The sequence below is a fragment of the Macrobrachium nipponense genome, chromosome 4 (genome assembly GCF_015104395.2).
Source record: "Macrobrachium nipponense isolate FS-2020 chromosome 4, ASM1510439v2, whole genome shotgun sequence".
Taxonomy (NCBI): domain Eukaryota; kingdom Metazoa; phylum Arthropoda; class Malacostraca; order Decapoda; family Palaemonidae; genus Macrobrachium; species Macrobrachium nipponense.
In genome coordinates, this window is record NC_061100.1 from 125494278 (window position 1) to 125514973 (window position 20696).

Here is a 20696-nt window from a genome sequence, read left to right on the forward strand (position 1 = left end):
GCTCCCCGGTTCTTTCTGCTTCTCGGAGTGCTCCCTCCACGGAAGCTCCTAAAACCAATTTCGAGGGAGAGCTCCCGTTCGATCTTCCTCCAGGTTTCGTGGGAGAGGTAGAGCCTCTTCTAAAACCACTCCCTCTTCCATCAAAAAGTAGGCCCGTAGTCCTCCACACAGCAGTAGGAGCCAGATTACACCTTTTCTGGCAGACCTGGTTTCATCTCGGAGCGGATCCTTGGACGGTCCAGGTCCTGAAGGAAGGATACACCATTCCGTTCATCAAGCACCCCCCTCTCACAGAATTTCCTGTGAATTTGTCAGCCTACTCGGAGAACTCCGAAAAATTTGCTGCCCTCCATCAAGAAGTTCTCGCCTTACTGGCAAAGAGGGCCATAGAGTTAGTGGACTCTCCGCAGGAACCAGGATTTTACAATCGCCTTTTCCTGTTAAGAAGGCCACGGGGGGTTGGAGACCGGTGTTGGACGTCAGTGCCCTGAACGTCTTTGTCCTGAAGACGAAGTTTTCTATGGAAACGACCCAATCGGTATTAGCAGCTCTTCATCCTGGAGATTGGATGGTTTCCATAGACCTTCGGGACGCTTATTTTCATATTCCGATTCATTCGGAATCGAGAAGATTCCTGAGATTCGTGTTCCAGGGCCGCATTTATCAGTTCAGGGCCCTCTGCTTCGGCCTGTCGACAGCTCCACAATGTTCACCAGAGTTCTGTCGTCAGTAGCAAAGTGGCTTCATCTAGACGGGATACGAATATCCATGTATCTAGACGATTGGCTTCTCAGGGCAAGGTCCAGACAGAAGTGTGTGGAGGACCTACAAAGACTTTAAGGATGACGGAAAGCCTAGGTTTGTTAGTAAACAAAGAAAAGTCATGTCTCACTCCTTCTCAGGAGATAGTTTATTTAGGAGTGACTGAATTCAGTTCTTTTTCAGGCTTTTCCGTCTCGCCAAAGGATCGACTCTTGCCTGAACAAAATAGACGAATTTCTCGTCAGACAAACTTGCTCGGCGAATCAGTGGATGAGCCTTTTAGGAACCTTGGCTTCAATAGAGCAATTTGTAAGTCTGGGCAGGCTCAACATGAGACCACTTCAATTTTACTTGAAGCAGAAGTGGCAAAGGAAGAAGTTCCCAGACTCCTTCGTGTTCCCCATCTCGGAAGAATCAAACAGGACCTACTTTGGTGGAAATCAGAAGGAAGGCTAGAGGAAGGCTTGTCTCTAAGCCAGTTGAGCCCCAACCTTACTCTTTTGTCAGACGCATCGGACAAAGGGTGGGGAGCTACTCTGGGGAGAAAGGAAGTGTCGGGTCTTTGGCAGATTCATCAGAAAAGCTGGCACATAAATCTAAAAGAGTTGAAGGCGATTCATTTGGCTCTAATGCACTTCAAGACAGAGGTAAGAGGGAAAGTAGTGCTGGTTCAAGCAGACAACACCACGGCTCTCTCTTACATAAAAAAACAGGGGGGGACACACTCGTTCTCTCTGTGCGAGGCGGCGAGAGACCTACTCATTTGGGCGAAAGAGAACAAGGTTGTCTTGAGCACAAGATTTATTCAAGGCTCGAAGAATGTAAAGGCAGACATTCTCAGCAGGAGAGGACAAGTCCTCTCCACAGAGTGGACATTACATTCTCAAATATGCAAGAAGCTTTGGGGGATTTTGGGGGATGTCCTCAGTTGGATCTCTTCGCCACAAACAAGACAGCTCGGTCTACCACTGTATTGCTCCCCAGTTCCAGACGAGGAGGCGTTTTACAGTGGATGCCATGCTTCTGGACTGGTCAAATCTGGATCTGTATGCCTTTCCACCTTTCAAAATGCTAAGATTAGTTCTGGCAAAGTTCAGAGGTCATCAGAACGTCAGGATGACTGATAGCCCCCTTTTGGCCGGCCAGGGAATGGTTTCCGGATCTACTACTGCTGTTGACGGACTTTCCGAGAGAGTTACCGTTAAGGGAAGGAAGGATCTACTCAGACAGCCCCACTTTCTGAGGTTCCATCACAACTTGTCCGCTCTTCGACTAGTCGCCTTCAGACTGTCGAGCATCTCCTCAGAAAGAGAGGATTTTCAAAGAGAGCTTCAAGGGCTATGCTAGACCCAGAAGAGAATCCTCTGATCGAGTGTACCAAGCTAAGTGGGTCCAATTCAGAGCTTGGTGCAAAGAAGAAGGAATTTCGTCTTCTAAGACCTCTATAGCTCAGTTAGCTAACTTCCTTCTTTTTCTTCGTGAGAAGAAGAAGCTTTCTACCCAGACGATTAGGGGTTATAGAGCTATGTTGTCTTCTGTGTTCAGACATCGAGGATTAGACATTTCTAATAATCAAGACCTCTCAGACCTGATTCGTTCCTTTGATACGACCAAGACAAAGGAGTCAAGAACAGTAGCTTGGAACCTGGAGTAGTTCTTAAATGGCTGATGTCAGATAGATTCGAACCGATCTCCTCTAGTTCTTTTAGAGATCTGACCAGGAAGACCCTTTTTCTTTGTGCTTTAGCATCAGCTAGAAGAATCAGTGAGCTGCATGCTATTGATAAGAGAGTTGGATTCGCTAAGGGCAATGCCATTTGCTCATCAATGCTGGGGTTTTTGGCTAAGAATGAAAATCCCTCACGTCCTTGGCCTCGTTCTTTCTCTATAAAGAACATTTCGGAGTTAGTGGGGCCTAATGAGCCTGAATGTCTTCTCTGTCCAGTGAGAGCACTTAGACATTATGTGCAAAGGACCAAAGGTATAAGAGGTAAGAGTGATAACCTGTGGTGTTCAGTGAAAGATCCTTCTCGTCCTCTTTCTAAAAATGCGCTCTCCTTCTTTTTAAGGAGTTTGATTTCTGAGGCACACGGACAATGTCAGGACTCAGATATCAAAGTGTTTAAAAGTCAAAGCTCATGAAATTAGAGCAGTGTCTACGTCTATGGCCTTTAGACGTAATCTGTCTTTGAAAGACATTATTAAATCTACATATTGGAGAAGCAATTCTGTCTTCGCATCTCATTATCTGACAGATTTGCAAACCACATATGAAAATTGCAGTACATTGGGGCCATTCATTGTGCTGACACGGTATTGGGTGAGGGAGAGAAGGATGTATCCCATCCTCACTAACTTTTCTCCTTGATTATGGTTTTTTATTTTTAAGGTTGTCTGAAGATACAGGGAGTTTTTTGAGTATCTTTCAGTCTTTTAATGTCTGGTGTATTTCTTAAACGGTTTGTGGTGATCCCTCGTTTTTCATTGTATTTTGTGGTGATTTGTACTGCGCCCTGAGCAGGGGCATTATAGTCTTGTCCGTTACGGTCACGTCCTCAACGGCAAGTACTTATTATTGTGTCCGACGCACGGATCCATATATCCTGTCGGTACAATAAAGGCCAGCAGACTACAGAGGCAGTAACCACTGAGTCAGCGGTCTTTAAAGGTAAGGAACCTATATCTTCGGATAATCCAACAGTTATTTTAGCTGCCATTGTCCCACCACCTAAATGTGTCAATCAGCTATATGTAACCACCGGGTAAGTTATATAAGTGAAAATGACATTTTTATAATAATATAAAGTTTCACTTATACTTACCCGGTGGTTACATAACGAAGCCCGCCCTCCTCCCTCATATGGACAGGTAGGCATGAAACTTCTGATTTATTGTTGGAATGGTTCCCGGTACCCGGTAGAGGGCGGGAGTAGAGGGATCACCTGTCAAACCATTAGCGCTACCGCGAATTTCAAATTCTGCCGTGACGTCAGGAGACGACAGCTATATGTAACCACGGGTAAGTATAAGTGAAACTTTATATTATTATAAAATGTCATTTTGTTGTACTTATGATCACAGGGAATTGGATTTGTCTTCCCAATTCAGACTTGTTAGACCTTATCAAGTCCTTTGACAACTTCTGGAACCTTGATGTTGTGTTCAAGTGGTTGTTTGGGCCCAAGTATGAACCCATGCATTCCATTTCTTTGAGAGACTTTACTTGAAAAACCCTTTTTGTAGTTTTGTTAGCAACGACGAAAGAGTCAGTGAGGTTCATGCCTTGGACAAAAGAGTAGGGTTCTCCAAAGGGAATGCAGTTTGTTTTTATTCCCTGGCCAAGAATAAATCCCCTGCTAACCAATGGCCTCATTCCTTTTTGATTGACAGGCTGACGGATATCTTGGGACCCAATGACAATGAGAGAATGGTTTGTCCTGAAAAATCTTTGAAATATTACCTTCATAGAACCAAAGAGATTCATGGTGATTCTTGCAGTCTGTGGTGCTCCATTAAGAACCCCTCCAGACAGCTTTCTAAGAATGCCTGGGTATTCTTCCTTTGGGATGTCATTCGAGAAGCTCACTCTTCGATTCAAGAAGACATTTTCCCTTTATGCAAGGTAAAAGCTCACAAAGTTAGAGCAGTAGCCACTTCGTTGGCTGTCTAAAGAAATTTATCTCTTATGGCAGTATTACAATCTACGATCTGAAAGTGTAAGTCATTTTTTGCCTCTCATTATGTATGTGATATCGAAATTGTTTATGATTATTGCAGTACCTTGGATCTCTTTTTATTAGCTGGCAGTGTTACAATCTACGATCTGAAAGTGTAAGTCATTTTTTGCCTCTCATTATGTATGTGATATCGAAATCATTTATGATTATTGCAGTACCTTGGATCTGTTTTTATTAGCTGGCATGTTGTTGGGAAAGGAAATGCAGGAAGCAACTCTTCCTTATTTTAGTCTTCTTGACATAAGATGTGTGAAGTCGCTGGGAAGCCTGGAGGTATGAGGTACCTGGAGTACCCTCCAGTCCTTTGGTGGGTGACGGATATATTATGGTTATATATTTTATTCTTATGGCTATAGGTAACAGTTTTATTTCTGGTTATTTGATGGTACTGTGCCCTGGACAGGGGCAAATTGCTTATCTTTGCTAGCCATCGGAATTGCCCTTTGCTGCAAAGTTTCTCACAGAAGTAGTAGGGTCACCATACTGCCTCGCTACTGCACGATAAGACGAGTGCCAACCAGAGGCAGTATCTTCTTGCAGCAACTCTCTAATGTTGGCTAAGTTTTCTATTCTCAAATTCATGACTACATTCCTAATGTTTTGGGGTAGAAATGTCCATGCATCTTACCTACCTCAATGTGGGAATCAGTTGTGTAATTACTGGGTAAGTTAATTAATTAAAAATGACTTTTCTTTAATAAAACAAAATTTTAATTAAGCTCAAGCAATAATTACATGATTGGAGCCCACCCTCCGTCCCCTCGCAGTGATTATATGCCTAAGGGGCATAAAACAAACTGATCTCTCTGCCAAGTTGTTGCTCTCTTTCCCCAAAAGTGGATGGGGCATTGTTACCTACCCAAAACAGAAAATTAGCTATGTAATTACTGGCTAAGTATAATTAAAAATATTTTATTATGAAAATGTTCTTTTTTTTCCTAGGGTGCACTAAACAGAGCAACAGGAGCAACCGCCATGAATGCAAGATCCAGTCGTTCCCATGCCATCTTTTCATTACATGTTGAACAGAGAAACAAGAATGAGGGGTGAGTTATTACATTTGATGAAATATTAAGATTGAATCTTAATTTTCTAGTTTTTCATCATGTTTTAGTGTGCTCACTATTATGTACGTCACTCCTTAGGCATATGTAAATTATGCCTAGCTGGATACAAATCATTGTACAAAATGGTCTTTGTAGCATTCTTTTGCCCTCCACCTTCTATGAAAGTTGGTTGTTTTAACTGGTCTTATTAAACTTCTAGTTATAATGGTATATTTTCTAAGGATTTACAAGTTTATGGTTGTTTAGCATTTCTTTATAGGTTTTTGGTCAAGTTTTTGGGCCAGATTGAGTCTTGATAGTTAATAGTATTCTTTGTTGTAGGCTTATTCAGTAAGAGAGCAAAATTATAAAGCAACTTAATTTGATTTGACTTATTTTCCATATTACAGTTACCTTTGCTGTAATTGTTTTGTTATATGTTACTGAATTATATGATATCACCTAGCATTTACATACTGTAGTATGTTGCAATCCTGGAATGTACATTTCATTTTTTTATATGGAACACTGTATTTATATAGTAATTTCTCCAGGGACAATATTGTTTGTGCTAAATTTCATCTGGTGGATTTGGCTGGTAGTGAACGCGCAAAAAAGACTGGTGCAACTGGAGAACGTTTTAAAGAGGGCGTTGATATAAACAGAGGCTTGCTTGCCCTAGGAAATGTGATATCAGCTCTCTGTGAAGATCAGAATCGTGGCCACATCCCGTATAGAAATTCCAAGCTTACCAGACTACTACAAGGTAAGTTTTTGTGTTTTCATGTCATGCATGCAATAAATTTAGGTAAATTAGCAAGCAAAATATAAGTGTACCTGAGTAAGATAATGCAGAGGTAATTTATAGTCTTCATCCTCACAGTTGCATGATATGATCACTTATCCAAAATTCTAAAAACTGGAAAGCTCCAAAAACATTTTTTTTGGATGGCATAGCATCAGTCATAGAGTCAGAAGATCAATGGAATGTAATGGTATTTATAGTCTCACTTAGTATGAAAATTCATATGGTTACTGTATATCAGAATCATCAGTTGATTTGAGTTTTACAGAAAACATTGCCATTAGCTGGTTAATAAAACTAAATTTGAGATAATAGTTTTTGTAAATTATCAAAGTTAAGTTAAAAAATGCAGCTTACCAGCATTTTTTAAATACTTGAGGGAATTATTAGAAGCTTACAAACATTTATAAATACTTGAGGGAACTTTTAATGAATTAAAAATGTGATTTTGCCAGTTTTGGACATTGCTTTCACCGTTCAAAAACATTTTGCCATGTGTGTTATTTGCTACTAACTGAATTTGAAAGTTAGTGGTAAAATTCCTCAAGATCTTCCTCTCCATTTGGGACGGATAAATAAAATAATACTTTATTCTTTATTTAAGGAGGTCACCGTTGGGATTTAGCAAGCTTTAATGTGTCGATAAATGTAATGCAACTCTTAATAAACACGAGATAGTTATGGCAACCCAGTTCCTCATTGGATGGGTGATTTACGTGCTCTCCTACCAATTCAGTAATGCCAAATTTGATTCCCCGCCCTGCCAACATGTTATCAGAGGAATTTGTTTCTGGTGATTAGAAATTAATTTCTCGATTTAATGTGGTTTGGATCCCACAGTAAACTCTGGGTCCCGTTGCTATAGTCCGACAGATCTAAACTGATAGATTGTTTACTTCCTTGAGAAAAACCCGGTTGCCAGTTCTCTCTTAACCTTTAAATCGTCCCCTTCTTAAGTCCTCAGCCATCTCCCAACGAGGGAATTATTTGGGACAGTACCTAATGAAACTGACCGTATAAATCCTAATCCGTAAACTCGATCCATATTCTATTTGGTTATTACTTTTGAGACTATTTAATTTTATATTTGTTATGACTTATACCCTTATATTTTACTTATTATATTACATATTTTATATGATGAAGTTTTTCATTAAAAGTAATAAAAATCGGCAATTGCCATTCAGTATGTATGTCTTATGACATTTTCTTATAATCTTGCCAGTAGATTACTTCTATTTATTCTTTTTATTATTGAAATTTTCCGTCTGCCATACTATCCATTTCCTAAACAAGTTTGAATATATTTGGATTTCATTGCTCTTCATTTTAGATTTCCCCCTCATTCTAATTCATCAAGTTACGATTTACTTGAATTTCATTTCCTTTTTCACTCACGGTCTAATGCGTGTAACAATTTTTACTTTTTATAAAGTTGTTGCACATAAACTCACCATTGGGAGAAAAAAAATTATTTACAATAATTATCGCAAGAATTGTAATATGATTCTTATACAAAATTGATGCATTACGAAGGAATCTTACAGTCGTCAGATGATGTTACTTTAATAACAGCTATCCTTTGCAGCATCGCCTGTTTGCAAGTTTTCGGAATGCTGAACTGCATTTGCCCTTTTTACAGCGTGCTTTCTGTAGGAATAAATTAATTTTCCTACTGACTATTGTTAAAGCAAGAAGTCATTCTTTTTGGCGCTAGAGTTCTCAGCTAGACCGGGCGGTGGGGCTTATACAAAGGGTAGCTTAAGAGACAATTCCTTTAAACTTCATGGTTTAATAGGCTTGGCCCCCCTGCATATCTCCTGTCAAAGGTAACAGGAAAAGTGGCAACGTTTTTTGAAACAGCTGTCACGTTTATAAATGCGATTTCTCATTTTATTTACAAATAAAATTATAATCACAATATGTGAACGCTTAGGTCCAGCAAACATGCTAAAAACTTTAAACTACCGATTTATTGATTCATGTGTTATAAAGTAAGGTATTTAAACTGGATACGGTGGTAAATGTGGCAACAGGGTTTTTTTACCCAAAGACGAAAACAATCTATTAGTTTAGATCTGTCGAACTATAGTAGTCCTGATGCTGGTTATGGTTCTGTATGAAAATTTGAATATGGAGAATTTTACTTCAGAAATGTTTAGCAGGTGTCTTAGTAAGTGTTTTTGACTGGTGGACATCTGCCATCTGGTAGGTTTTCCGGTTATGGCGTCATCAAAGATGGTGGCCGGTCAGTTGTGAAACTTGTCATATCTCTCTTAACACTGGCCCAATTTGGATGAAACTTCAACTATTTCCACTATTCAGAACTTTACAAACTTAAAAGAAGAGGGAAAAGTCATGAAAATGTTTGAAAATACTTAAAAGTGTCTAATTTTAAGGTATTATTCTAAATTTTTTTATGTCCAATTAATATGGTATTTTTTCCCGCGGGTTGCTGAAATGAAACGAAGATATGCATGTCATAAAATAGTTTAGTGTGTTAAAGGGTGATGCACCAGACTTCAAACCAGATGAAAAGCCATGTATCATGTGATGGGAACATGTCAAGTACTGAAAATGGCAGAAGTAAAATCGGTGCAGCTGCAAAAATACCCAATGACTTAGTTTTGGATACACCCTCAGTTACATTAGAGACCAGTTTGATATACAAAATGAAAATATGAAAGTCATAAACAAGGAGCTAAAACTACTGTTGAGTGATTACTTTGTCTGTCTAGGAACAAGAGCCCGAACTGACATAAGGCTACCTTATTTAAAACACCAGCTGAGCGCCCAATGTTTCGGGTGCCAGTGGCTGCTGAGCGCTTAGTTTTCGGGCTCCAGTGGCTGCTGAGTGCCCAGTGTTTCGATCGCCAATGACTGCCGAGCGCCCAGTGTTTAGGTTGACAATGGTCGCCCAATGTTTCGGGTGCCTATGCCTGCGGCCTGCCTAACACCCAGTGTTTGCCTCGCCTTCTGACTCTCACCTCGCGCCTCCCTAAGCTGACGCCATTTCTCTTACTAACCCTTTCATATCAGTCATCTGCTCTGCACCTGGCTCTATTGCTTCCTACCCATGCCTTTGCCAGCATTTATTGTTTTTTTCCGATTATCATGAATTTATCAATATAACAGTGAAGTGTTGTGCAGTGGGGGAGGTGGCTACTTGTCTCTTGATTCTCCTAGACAAAGGTCACTGTCCCGCTCCACCGCACCGGGGAGAAGACATACCGGAGGTCCAAGGGAGGTCGGGGGTTACATACAGGTAGTAGCGCCCTCGATCGAACCTGTTGTCGGTCCCAGGTATCAACAGACAGCCGCTGGAAAGGCGTCTTTCTGGATGTGTCAGAGGTGGCGGCTATCTGGCCCCTCAGATCTCCTAGACTTAAAGTCACTGTCCTGCACCTTCTCATAGCCAAGAACAGCCTAGGAAAGGACATACTGAGGGGGTTTCCCCCGGTAGTTGCCCCTTGGTCAAACCTGCAGCTTTTCCCAGGTATCGGCAGACAGCCATTGAAAGGGCTTCTTGATGGATGTGAAGCAAGGAAGGATTTTTTCCCCTCATTCGAACCTGTCGTGAGTGTATAGGTTTAGACCCAACACCGCTGGAAAGGCATATCAGTGACAGTGTAAAGTTGTAGTCCTATTCCAGTGGTTTGTCACCTAATAGATTGCGTTGATGACATGATTCTTTGGTCTCTCGACCTCTGAAGAGGTATTTTTCGGTCATTGAAGCCTCACACCCTTTCACTCTTCCTTGTCTGACTCCTCAGTCTTATGTTCCTTCAACTCGCAACTGCAGACCCAACTCTCAGTTGTTTTTCGATTTAAGACTCGGCTGATTCGACTTCAGTTGATGTTGACTCGTGACCCTGCTTATCCAACTCTGTTGATTTTCGACTCGCGACTCAGCTGATTTGTCTGAGGGAGTCCGATGGGAGTTTTTATTTCCCCCTCAGTTGAACTGGTCATCAGTAGTCATTGAATTAAAGAAAGGTTACATATTTTACTTAATAATTAGTACTAATCTTGGATGCCCTGTACGTAGCACTTAGATGCTGGCAGCATCGTAAGTGACCATTTGCTTCTGATATCTAGTCCTCCCAGACGTTTGCAGCCAATGTGTCAACTTGCATGCCTTCACATGTTGAAGATGAATGGGCTAAGTGCTGACCTCTGGTGTAATCCTACTCCTATCTCAAATCCATCTGTCTCTCCGACGCTGCTTCTCACTCTAGTATACACATTCCTGTACATCTCTTGAATAATTCTGACATACTTTTCCAGCACCATCTTCTTCCCCAAACATCCCCATATTTCCGTTGCCTTTGGCACTTCTTGTCATAGGCCTTTTCAAGGTCTATGAATACCAGATGCAGGTCTCGTTGTTTTTCTCTGAATTTCTCCATCAGCTGCCTTATGCAAAATATTCCATCTGTTGTGCCGCTTCCCTCCATAAATCCTAACTGTTCTTTCCCTATTCTCACTTCCTCTCTTAGCCCACCATCTATTATTCTTTCCAAAATCTTCGTGTGAGACCTCAGATTGATACCTCTAATTACTGCATTCCTGGACATCACTTTTACCTTTAAATATAGGTATCAATGTGCTCACCTACCATTCTTCTGCTATCTTTTCTTGTTCAAATATTTTTACCATCTGATCATACAAGATATCTACCTCTCCTAGCATGGATTTATTTTGTAAGGCATAAACAAGCTGAGATCTTTGCCAAGTTGTTCCTCTCTCTTGCCCCGAAAGTGGGTGAGGCACTGTTACCTAGTCAAAACAATATAAAAAATTTGTGTGACCAGCGAATTTCGGGATTTCAAGTACCCGCGAGTGAAAATCTTAGGTATATAATTAATGGGTAAGTATAAATAAACTATTGTATCATAAACATGTAATTTTTATATTTTCTGGATTTTTCAGATTCCTTGGGTGGTAACTCTCATACTGTGATGCTTGCGTGTGTTTCCCCTGCAGACAGTAACCTAGAAGAAACACTAAGCACTCTAAGATATGCAGACGTACTCGTAAAAATTAAAAACAAGCCCATTGTTAATAGAGATCCCCATGTAGCTGAGTTAGCAAAACTGAGACAACAGGTACGTGTGATGACCTCTTTAAGTTATTTAGCTTAATGATGAAGCTTCATGCCTTTAATGATATATTGATTTTAAAAAATAAGTGTTGCTCTCTCTCTCTCTCTCTCTCTCTCTCTCTCTCTCTCTCTCTCTCTCTCTCTCTCTCTCTCTCTCTCTCTCTCTCTCTCTCTCTCTCTCTCTCTTTTCTAAGGGTAATATAATTACTTATCTTCACTATGTTTAGTGACAGATTTTACATATACAAAAGGTCAATAAAGACATTAATAGTAGAATTTATGGGAAAATTAGTTTGAAAAATAACAAGTTGAGGACTTGGAATTTATTTTTGGCCCAAGGTTCTTGTGTAATATGTACCACAGTTTTAGAGAACCTGTAGTGTTGACCAACAAACAGATTATTATAATATAAAGAAAGATTGAAAACCAAAAGACTCAAGAAGCAAAAATAAGGAAAACATGCAAGGGATGTCTGCGTGGTTTATCTGGTGAAGGCATATGGGGTTGCTAACCAAAACTTCCACCATGATAAAAGTGTAAAGTGGCCATCCAAGGTCTGACTGTTTAAGAGATATTCTTTTTCGTCCTGTGAGGGGTGTCAAGTTGTGCCTCAGCAGTTGGTTTTTGGTGTCTTGCCCTTTTCTTCACAAATTTTTCTTCTTTGCCCTTTTAGTTTATATGCAAACCACTAATGATAATCTTCAGTGACGTCCTCCCATCCCCTAACTCATCTAGACTGGGCTTGGCACAGGAGAGTGAGAATTATGTTTTGTGGATGGTAGACTGTAAGCTGGGCATGCACAGAGGGACTTTTGTTTAATAAAGGCAGTTTAGTTGTGTCCGTTTCACAGAGTATAAAGGTAGGCATGATTTTGTCGATATAAGTTTTTTGTAAAGCATTGTTTGTTCATATACGAAACAAACCTTCGGTCTTGACATTAGGATAAAGTTTAAAATAATTGTGTACGCAAGGGACTATTGGCATCTGTGCTTGGTCACGAGACATGTGGAGCCACCCACATACCCCTCATTAACTCGTGACCCCGTTAGTTATTTTCTTACCGCCTTTAAGTGAGGACGTGCTTTGCTCCGTCCTTTTAAAGCCGGTTTAGTTTGCCACCTGTTGTTTTCAATTTGTTGTTTGGAATTCCCGGGTATGTGAACATGAAGCCTTGTCATGCTGCGAGACTTCCTGGATATCACAAGAAGCAGACAAACGCCCTGATATTTTCTTCGACGATTTCGACGTCGAGGTACTCATCATGTAGTAAGTTGTAGGTGAAGAAACTAAGGTACGGTTTTTCGTTACCTGTGCTTTGGAATATCGCATGTTCATATGGATTGCCTGTAATCCAAAGCTTTGATGTATCTGGATGTGCTTTGGGAAGTAGTTATGACTAATTGTGCTCCTTTCCCTACGGGGAGAGGTGTGCATCGCCAACTTGTTTCGTTCCAGATATGTGGGTAGAGAGGATGCAGATGTGCGGTCGGCGTTATGCTTATCAGGAGAACCAACCCACCAAGGACAGTTGGTTTGATGTATTACGTCGTGCTGCAATCCAGGGTCCCACTTGATGGATGTCCCTTTTATCCTTATATGCACTGAATGGCGGTCGGATGCGTCGCCATCTGTAAAGAAGCAGATAGTGCAACAAGGCAACCATTAATGTCAGGTTGCTATGCCTACGAGAATAACATCAACAGCCTTGCACTTCTGGTAGGGTACTGGCTTCGCATTTGAGATGCTCAGTGACGTCATAAACATGGCGGCCACCATGACGTCACTTCACAGCTGCGGCCTACACGGAGAAATGCTTTCATTTTCATTTCGGGTTACAAGAGTACTTTACAACTATGCTTTCGGATTGGAGATTTTTAATGCACATTGTTTTTTGAGAAAAATTACAAGCGTTAGGAGATATGAGTCACATAATGGAAAAGCCACAAGTCTTTTCTCTGTATCCTTCTGCTTAGGCATCAACAAGCTCAGGTGACTGGCTTTGATGCCAGTGCATTCTCATGCCAATCTTGGAAGAATAGGGACTTCGTAGCTGATCCTAGAGCCAAGAGGACAAGTTTCCTCTCCATCTTCAAGCCAGGATTGTTACATCCCTATTATTCGAGTTCGAGCCATCAGTGGCCATTAAAGATCAAAGGTGCTGCGGCCGTATGGTCGGACTGCCATGACGCACCCGGACGTTTGTTATAGGGTAGGAGTGAGTTAATGTCTCCTGTGGCTGAACACTGCGTTAGAACCGGAGGGAAGAGAAAACCAAGGGTTTCTGGCTTCGTATGGGGGAGGTGATTGATTTGATTAGTCAATTCAATAACCTTTCGGGGAGCACGGAGACACCTGCCAGCATGCTTCCCCTGGGGGTTGACATGGTGTTTGGTTTGAAAAAGGATATGAAAGTGTATGAATTACCTTGTTCTAGTTGTGTAGAGTCCATTTTACAACACGTAAAATGCACGGATTGATGGAAGGATATGGATACCTCTTAGTAATCATATGCAGCCTGAATGGTGGGAATTAGCATACTTTGGGTTGACTCCAGTAAACTTCAAACCTTAACAGGTAAGAAGAATTCCCATGTTTCATATACTTGTTGGTATAAGCTGGTTTATTCCTATAAGAATATTGACCAAACGCTTCGACTCTTACACAAGTAGTTAAAGTTAATCGAAAGTTTGGTTCCTTCGAAAGTACTGTAGAACCATTCTTGTTAATGAAATCACATGGAAACTTAAGTTGAAAGGAAGAGGTGAACGTCTTTCTTTCGCCACTTAAGGTAGCCAAGCCTAGGTAGGGCACTTGTAACCTAAGATGCTATAGCCAGGATAATTGGGTCATACCTTTTAGCCTAACAATTGGTTTTATTTGTAGCCTATTCCAGCCAGTCCAAGTCTACTGCTACTATCTTAGTTAATCTGAGTAGTAGTTCTTAGCTTAGACTATCCGAACTAACTGGTTTGGGTATGCATGGGCTGGCTTGGACCAGCTAATGGTTGTGGTTCAGTTTTCGAACCTGCATTTACTATCTTAGATTAGTCTGAGTGGTACAATTCTTAGCTTAGCCGGGTCCGCTTAGCCTGACTCATAGGTTAGATGGTTCCGACATACGTGTCGTACATGTCAACTTAGCCTATCAGTGGGTTGACGACTTAATATGGTCTGGCTGCTTGAACATGCCTTCGCTATCTTAGGTTGGGCGAATTAGTAAGGTTATAAGTATAGCCGAGCATAGACTAGTGCCTAGGCTACCCATTCGAAACACTTTTACCACCTCGGCCTAGAAGGTTGTGGTTGTAGCCTAGCATGGATAGCCCAACCTTTCTTGAATGACTTTGCCCTAACCTAAGTGAATCACGCACCTTGAGGGATGTTGGGAGTTCACGGATCAAGCTGTTGTTTTGTTTACAATCGTTACCCAGGCGCGCAAGCGCGAATTTGTTTCTTCTCGCACTAAAAAGCATCAGCGACACATCTCAGAAATTATTTTGTCACTAACATAATTTTTGCACCATTTTATATTAGCTTTACATAAAGTTTTATATATGAAAATGTGCGCAATTTCATGTAGAATACTATTGAAAACAAACCATGGTTGTAGCTTTTATCAGTTTGGAAATATTTTCATATGAATAACGATAAGTGCCAAAATCTCAACCATCGGTCAACTTTGACTCTACCGAAATGGTTGAAAAATGCAATTGTAAGCTAAAACTTATATTCTAGTAGTATTCAATCATTTACCTTCATTTTACAACAAATTGGAAGTCTCTAGCACAATATTTCGATTTATGGTGAATTTAGGAAAAAAACTTTTTCCTTACATCCGCGCTGTAACTTTTTTCGTCTGATTGTCGTGGAAATGTTCGCAATTTCATGTAGAATACAACTTGAAACAACCTATGGTTGTAGCTTTTATCAGTTTTGAAATATTTTCATATAAATAACGATAAGTGCCAAAATTTCAACCTTCGGTCAACTTTGACTCGACCGAAATGGTCGAAAACCGCAATTGTAAGCTAAAACTCTTACATTCTAGTAATACTCAATTATTTACCTTCATTTTGCAACAAATTGGAAGTCTCTAGCACAATATTTCGATTTATGGTGAATTTTAGGAAAAAAAATTTTCCTTACGTCAGCGTGGTAACTCTTCCGAAAAAAATCAGAAATTTTTTCGCCAGATTGTCGTAACGTTTGCACCGTTTTATATTAGCCGTTACATAAAGTTTTATATATGAAAATGTGCACAATTTCATGTAGAATACAGTTAAAAAGATCCCATGGTTGTAGCTTTTATCAGTTTTGAAATATTTTCATATAAATAACAATAAGCGCCAAAATATCAACCTTTGGCCAAATTTGACACTACCAAAATATTCGAAAAACGCAATTGTAAGTTAAAACTCTTACAATCTAGTAATATTCAATCATTTACCTTTATTTTGCAACAAATTGGAAGTCTCTACCACAATATTTCGATTTATGGTGAATTTATGAAAAAAACTTTTTCCTTACATCAGCGCGGTAACTTCCGAAAAAATCAGAAAATTTTTTGCCCGATTGTCGTAATCTTTGCACCGTTTTATATTAGCCGTTACATAAAGTTTTAAATATGAAAATATGCACAATTTCATGTAGAATACAACAAAAAACAACCCATGGTTGTAGCTTTTATCAGTTTTGAAATATTTTCATATACAAAACGATAAGTGCCAAAATTTCAACCTTCGCTCAACTTGACTCAACCGAAATGGTCAAAAAACGCAATTGTAAGCTAAAACTCTTACATTCTAGTAATATTCAATCATTTACCTTTATTTTGCAACAATTTTGAAGTCTCTAGCACAATATTTTGATTTATGGTGAATTTATGAAAAAAACTTTTTCCTTCAGCGCAGTAACTTCCGAAAAAATCATAAATAAATTTTTTTGTCCGATTGTCGTAATTTTTGCACTATTTTATACTAGCTGTTACATAAACTTTTATATATGAAAATTTGCGCAATTTTGTGTAGAATACAACTAAAAACAACCCATGGTTGTTGCTTTTATCAGTTTTTAAATATTTTCATATAACAATTAAGTGCCTAAATATCAACCTTCGGTCAACTTTGACTCAACCAAAATTGTTAGCTAAAACTCTTACATTCTAGTAATATTCAATCAGTTACCTTCATTTTGCAACAAATTGGAAGTCTCTAGCACAATATTTCGATTTATGTTGAATTCATGAAAACAACTTTTTTTTTTTTACGTCTGCGCGTTACGTATTCATGTATCATATTGTGATAATATTTTCTCTCTGTCGCTTTCATAGTTTTGCAATATGTTATATACCAAAATACAACAAAAAAATAATTAACTCATTAGCTTTAACCGTTTTGCTCACAGCGCGATTTGTATACAATTATATGAGAATATTTTTTTGCGCTGTCATATATTGAAATATTTATATATGATAATGATATTTTTTTTCATTTCTGATGGTTGCATACTAAACTTCAGGCAATGACAAAAAAGGAGCCAAAAATGAACTCTTAATCTTGAAAATTAAGCGTGCTGTGATTTTTTGAAAAAACCTTTTCCACTTCGGTGCTCACTCAAGAACACCGCCTGCATACGGGAGACAATTTCGGAAATACCGGCTCGGCGTTTAAGGGTTAAGAGTACATCTCGGATGGACTTAACCTACCCTAAGTGATGGAGGAGTTAGCCTAGCCTAATTGGAAGAATTAACATAGCCTAACCTAACCAAATCAAGGTCCTAGCCTAATTGGAAGAGTTAAAATAGCCTAACCTCACCAAACCAGGGTCGTAGCCTAAATTGGAAGGGTTAACATAGCTTAACCTAACCAAGCCAGGGTCAACCTGGTCTTGTCAATTTAAAATAAGTTAGTCAATTCTTAAGCGACTATACCTACTTAGAGTAGTCCAAGTGGTTGTTGGCTAGGTTAACCTGGAATCTGCAAATAGGTCTCTTCCATATTGGTCTAGTCTCTTCCATATTGGTCTAGTTTCTATATTGAAGTCATGAACCTAACATAGAGGGTTCGAGCTTCAGTTGGCTAGAGCAAGGCATTAGAACCTCATCATATCTGGAAGGGGAAAGTGGGAAGTTTCCCATTCTTCAAGAGTGAGGTGGGGTGAAGTGACGTTGGGCACAATTCTGGGCTAGGTTACTCGAGAATAGCACCATGATGGTTTCTGGCAATATAGGATTTCCCTTTGGAGGGTAGCATAATGAACATGTGCCCGTATATTGTAACAGGTCACCGCATAAGGTGTTTCGTGGTTGGGAAGTAACATTACTTGTGGAAAAATGAGCCATATCCTGTTAATAGATTAATTCCTTGAACAGGAGGATATTTGGGACGGTGTCTGAATAGAATATATTATCATAGGACATTCTCCTGGGGTTTTTCCTAAGATATAGTCTATATAATTGGAAAAGTTAAGAGTATCTTAGTTTTTACCAAAACCCTGAGCTGTTTAATAGCTCTACTAGGGCTGAGGGCGGGCCTGAAGGATTGGATATTTTGTCCGTGGATAGGAACCAATTGGTCACCTAGCAACGGGACCTGCAGCTTATTGTGGGATCCAAACCGCACTATATCGGTAAATTATTTTATATCACCAGAAATAAGTTTCTCTGATTCCGCGTTGGCCGAGATGGGAGTAGGACCTTGGACCACTGGTTTGGCAGATAAGTGCACAAACCACTTGTCCAGAGAGGAACCCGTATAATGGAAAAACCATGTAAGAGCTGTCTCGGGTTTCACCCTTCGAGGAGCCTGAGGATTCCATTTGCAATACTGGGAACAACCTGGAGGTTACGCAAACTCTAGGTTCTACCTGTTCTGTCATGTCCCGAACGGAAGGATGGGTTCCAGTAATTAAGGAGGACCCAGGATGAGTGGCTGATAAAGTTTATCATAGCACAATCATCGCTACCAGGTTCGTGTGGGGAAGAGGCACCACCGATAGGTAGAATTAATATCTCAAGGTCTGGAGGTTGACCAGTATCCCTTTTCGAACTAATAGTTCTAAGTTTTTGGGTGTAAAGTGTCACCTCGGACGTAACATGACTCTAAAGGTCGTTAGCTCACATATGACGGACTACCACCAGGCACATACAACAGTCACGTTACAGGAAACTGACCATGGATGAGGGTCTTCCTCTGACCTTGGTAGAGTGGGAGTACTCAATAACCAGGGCTTTGACGTAGACTCAAAAGTAGTTAGGAACATCAGTTCCAATTTGCCCTGGAATCCGGGATAATGAGTCAATGCAGCACAGGTCATGATGACAGATACATTTCTTAGTCATGCTCAGCACAGTGTGAGTATGTGTGAGAGACCTTTAGCAGGGCCGGCTTTGACTTGTCAAAGTACTCTGTGGTTATAGAAAGAACTACGTCACCTAGAACATAAAGGTGGTAGATGTAAAGGAACAGGCCAAACAGAGGCGATCGGTCAAGCCTACTCCTTGTTTGTCAAGTTGTACCAATGAGGTTATATAGAAGAGGTCATCAGGGGAATATGGGCCTTCTGGCATTTAATAACATATCTGTTAAAATGATCGTGACGGTTGGTCTGTGTCTGTATCGAAGCTCAAAATTGAGCAATGTTAAGGAGGTGTCTGTCTGTTCATTGAAATTTGAGAGTGGGTTCTTGGTTATGAAAACCCACTTTCAATTTCCTGTATATATATAAAAGGTTGCCCAGAGGTCCTTGGACACAATTTCCTTGGGTCCTTTGGTAGCTGCTCAACAAATGGTGTAACTCATCCAGTACCCCTGGTGGGTCAGTTGGTATCTTGTCTTAGATGATGGTAGGAATGTGAAATGGAGGAGTTAACTGGCCTCTTTCCTTTTCAAATTTCTGTCTTCTTCTTTACTTAGGGCAGTAAGAAGAGAGAACCATCATAAGCTGGAATGGACAAGTACAGGTGAGTGAAGTGGCCATACTGTTAGGGTTAGTATCAGTAGCAGGACATTCCCCTCTTTAGCAAGGGGGAGAGGAATGATAACAAACCTGCATGAGTGGATGAATTGGTTTGTTAGGAGAGCAGATCTTTTTATCTTCCTTGGACGAAATGAGCTATGACAATGTATAAAACCCAGAAGTCTGACTCTTTGATATTCATATGTCTTAGTTTCGGAAAGACTGGTCAGTTGTTTCGTAGAATTCTGGTATTCAGAAAACTGATCAAAGGTGGCAAACTCCCAGTTGGTTAATAGTACTTACCTCCCACCTCAAGAGTAAGTCTATCCTAATGTTAAGACCGAAGGTTTGTTTCGTATATGAACAAATGACAAATTTTTAACCAATTTGCATTTTTCATAACTTACAAACCTGAGGTCTTAACATACAAAGGCCCACCTCTAACCACCCCTCTATCAACTAACTTGGGTTGGAAGAATAACTAATGAGGTCACGAGTTAATGAGGGGTATGTGGGTAGCTCCACATGTCTCGTGACCAAGCACAGATGCCAATAGTCCATTGCGTACACAATTATTTTAAACTTTACCGGTTTCCAGCTGGCGCTGAGTATTTATCCTAATGTTAAGACCTCAGGTTTGTAAGTTATGAAAAATACAAATTGGTTAAAAATTTGTCATTTTGTTTTTGTATTGTAAAGCTAGTTGATCTGTCATGACTACTTATTGAGGATTATTTTTTGTTTTTCTTTTTTCTAGGTCCAGCAACTGCAGGTTCAACTTCTTGCATCTGGCAGTGTCAATAGTGGACTTTCACAAGCCACAAATGATGAGGTAATTGTTTATCTGATTTTTGCATTGTTTTATATTTTTGATAAGTATAAAAGAATTTATTATGGTATATTACATTGGTAACACTAGTCATATAGATGTTACTTCTATATTATTATTTGAAGTATAGCATTTACATATGGTAGGTGATCCTGTGGTAGGGGTGTAAGAATACTACAACCTTAGGTCCTGTGTGTCGTATAAGGTGACTAAAAAGGACAGATGCTGCCTTGCAATCTTATTTGTTAGTAAAAGGCTAGGCCCACCGCCAATAACTGGAAACTGCTGCCTTGCAGTTGTACTTTTTAGTAAAAGACAAGGCCCACTGCCAATAACTGTGGTTGATGACAGCAAAGGCATGCTGTTGTAAAAACCCCCTTTGCCAAACAATAAACCATGCCTGATGGTGCCTTTGATAGAGAAGGTGCATCAGGCTACCAACTCCTTAATGTAGGG

At 40.0% G+C, this 20696-nt stretch overlaps 1 protein-coding gene across 1 annotated transcript in view; it reads left to right on the forward strand.

Annotated features, from left to right (window-relative positions):
- Nucleotides 1-20696, forward strand: part of LOC135211133 (chromosome-associated kinesin KIF4A-like) — a 214569-nt gene that overhangs the window by 80100 nt on the left and 113773 nt on the right. Inside the window, 4 exon segments of the mRNA XM_064244278.1 lie at nucleotides 5442-5545; nucleotides 6100-6311; nucleotides 11283-11458; nucleotides 20169-20243. Coding sequence (XP_064100348.1) covers nucleotides 5442-5545; nucleotides 6100-6311; nucleotides 11283-11458; nucleotides 20169-20243 — 567 coding nt within the window.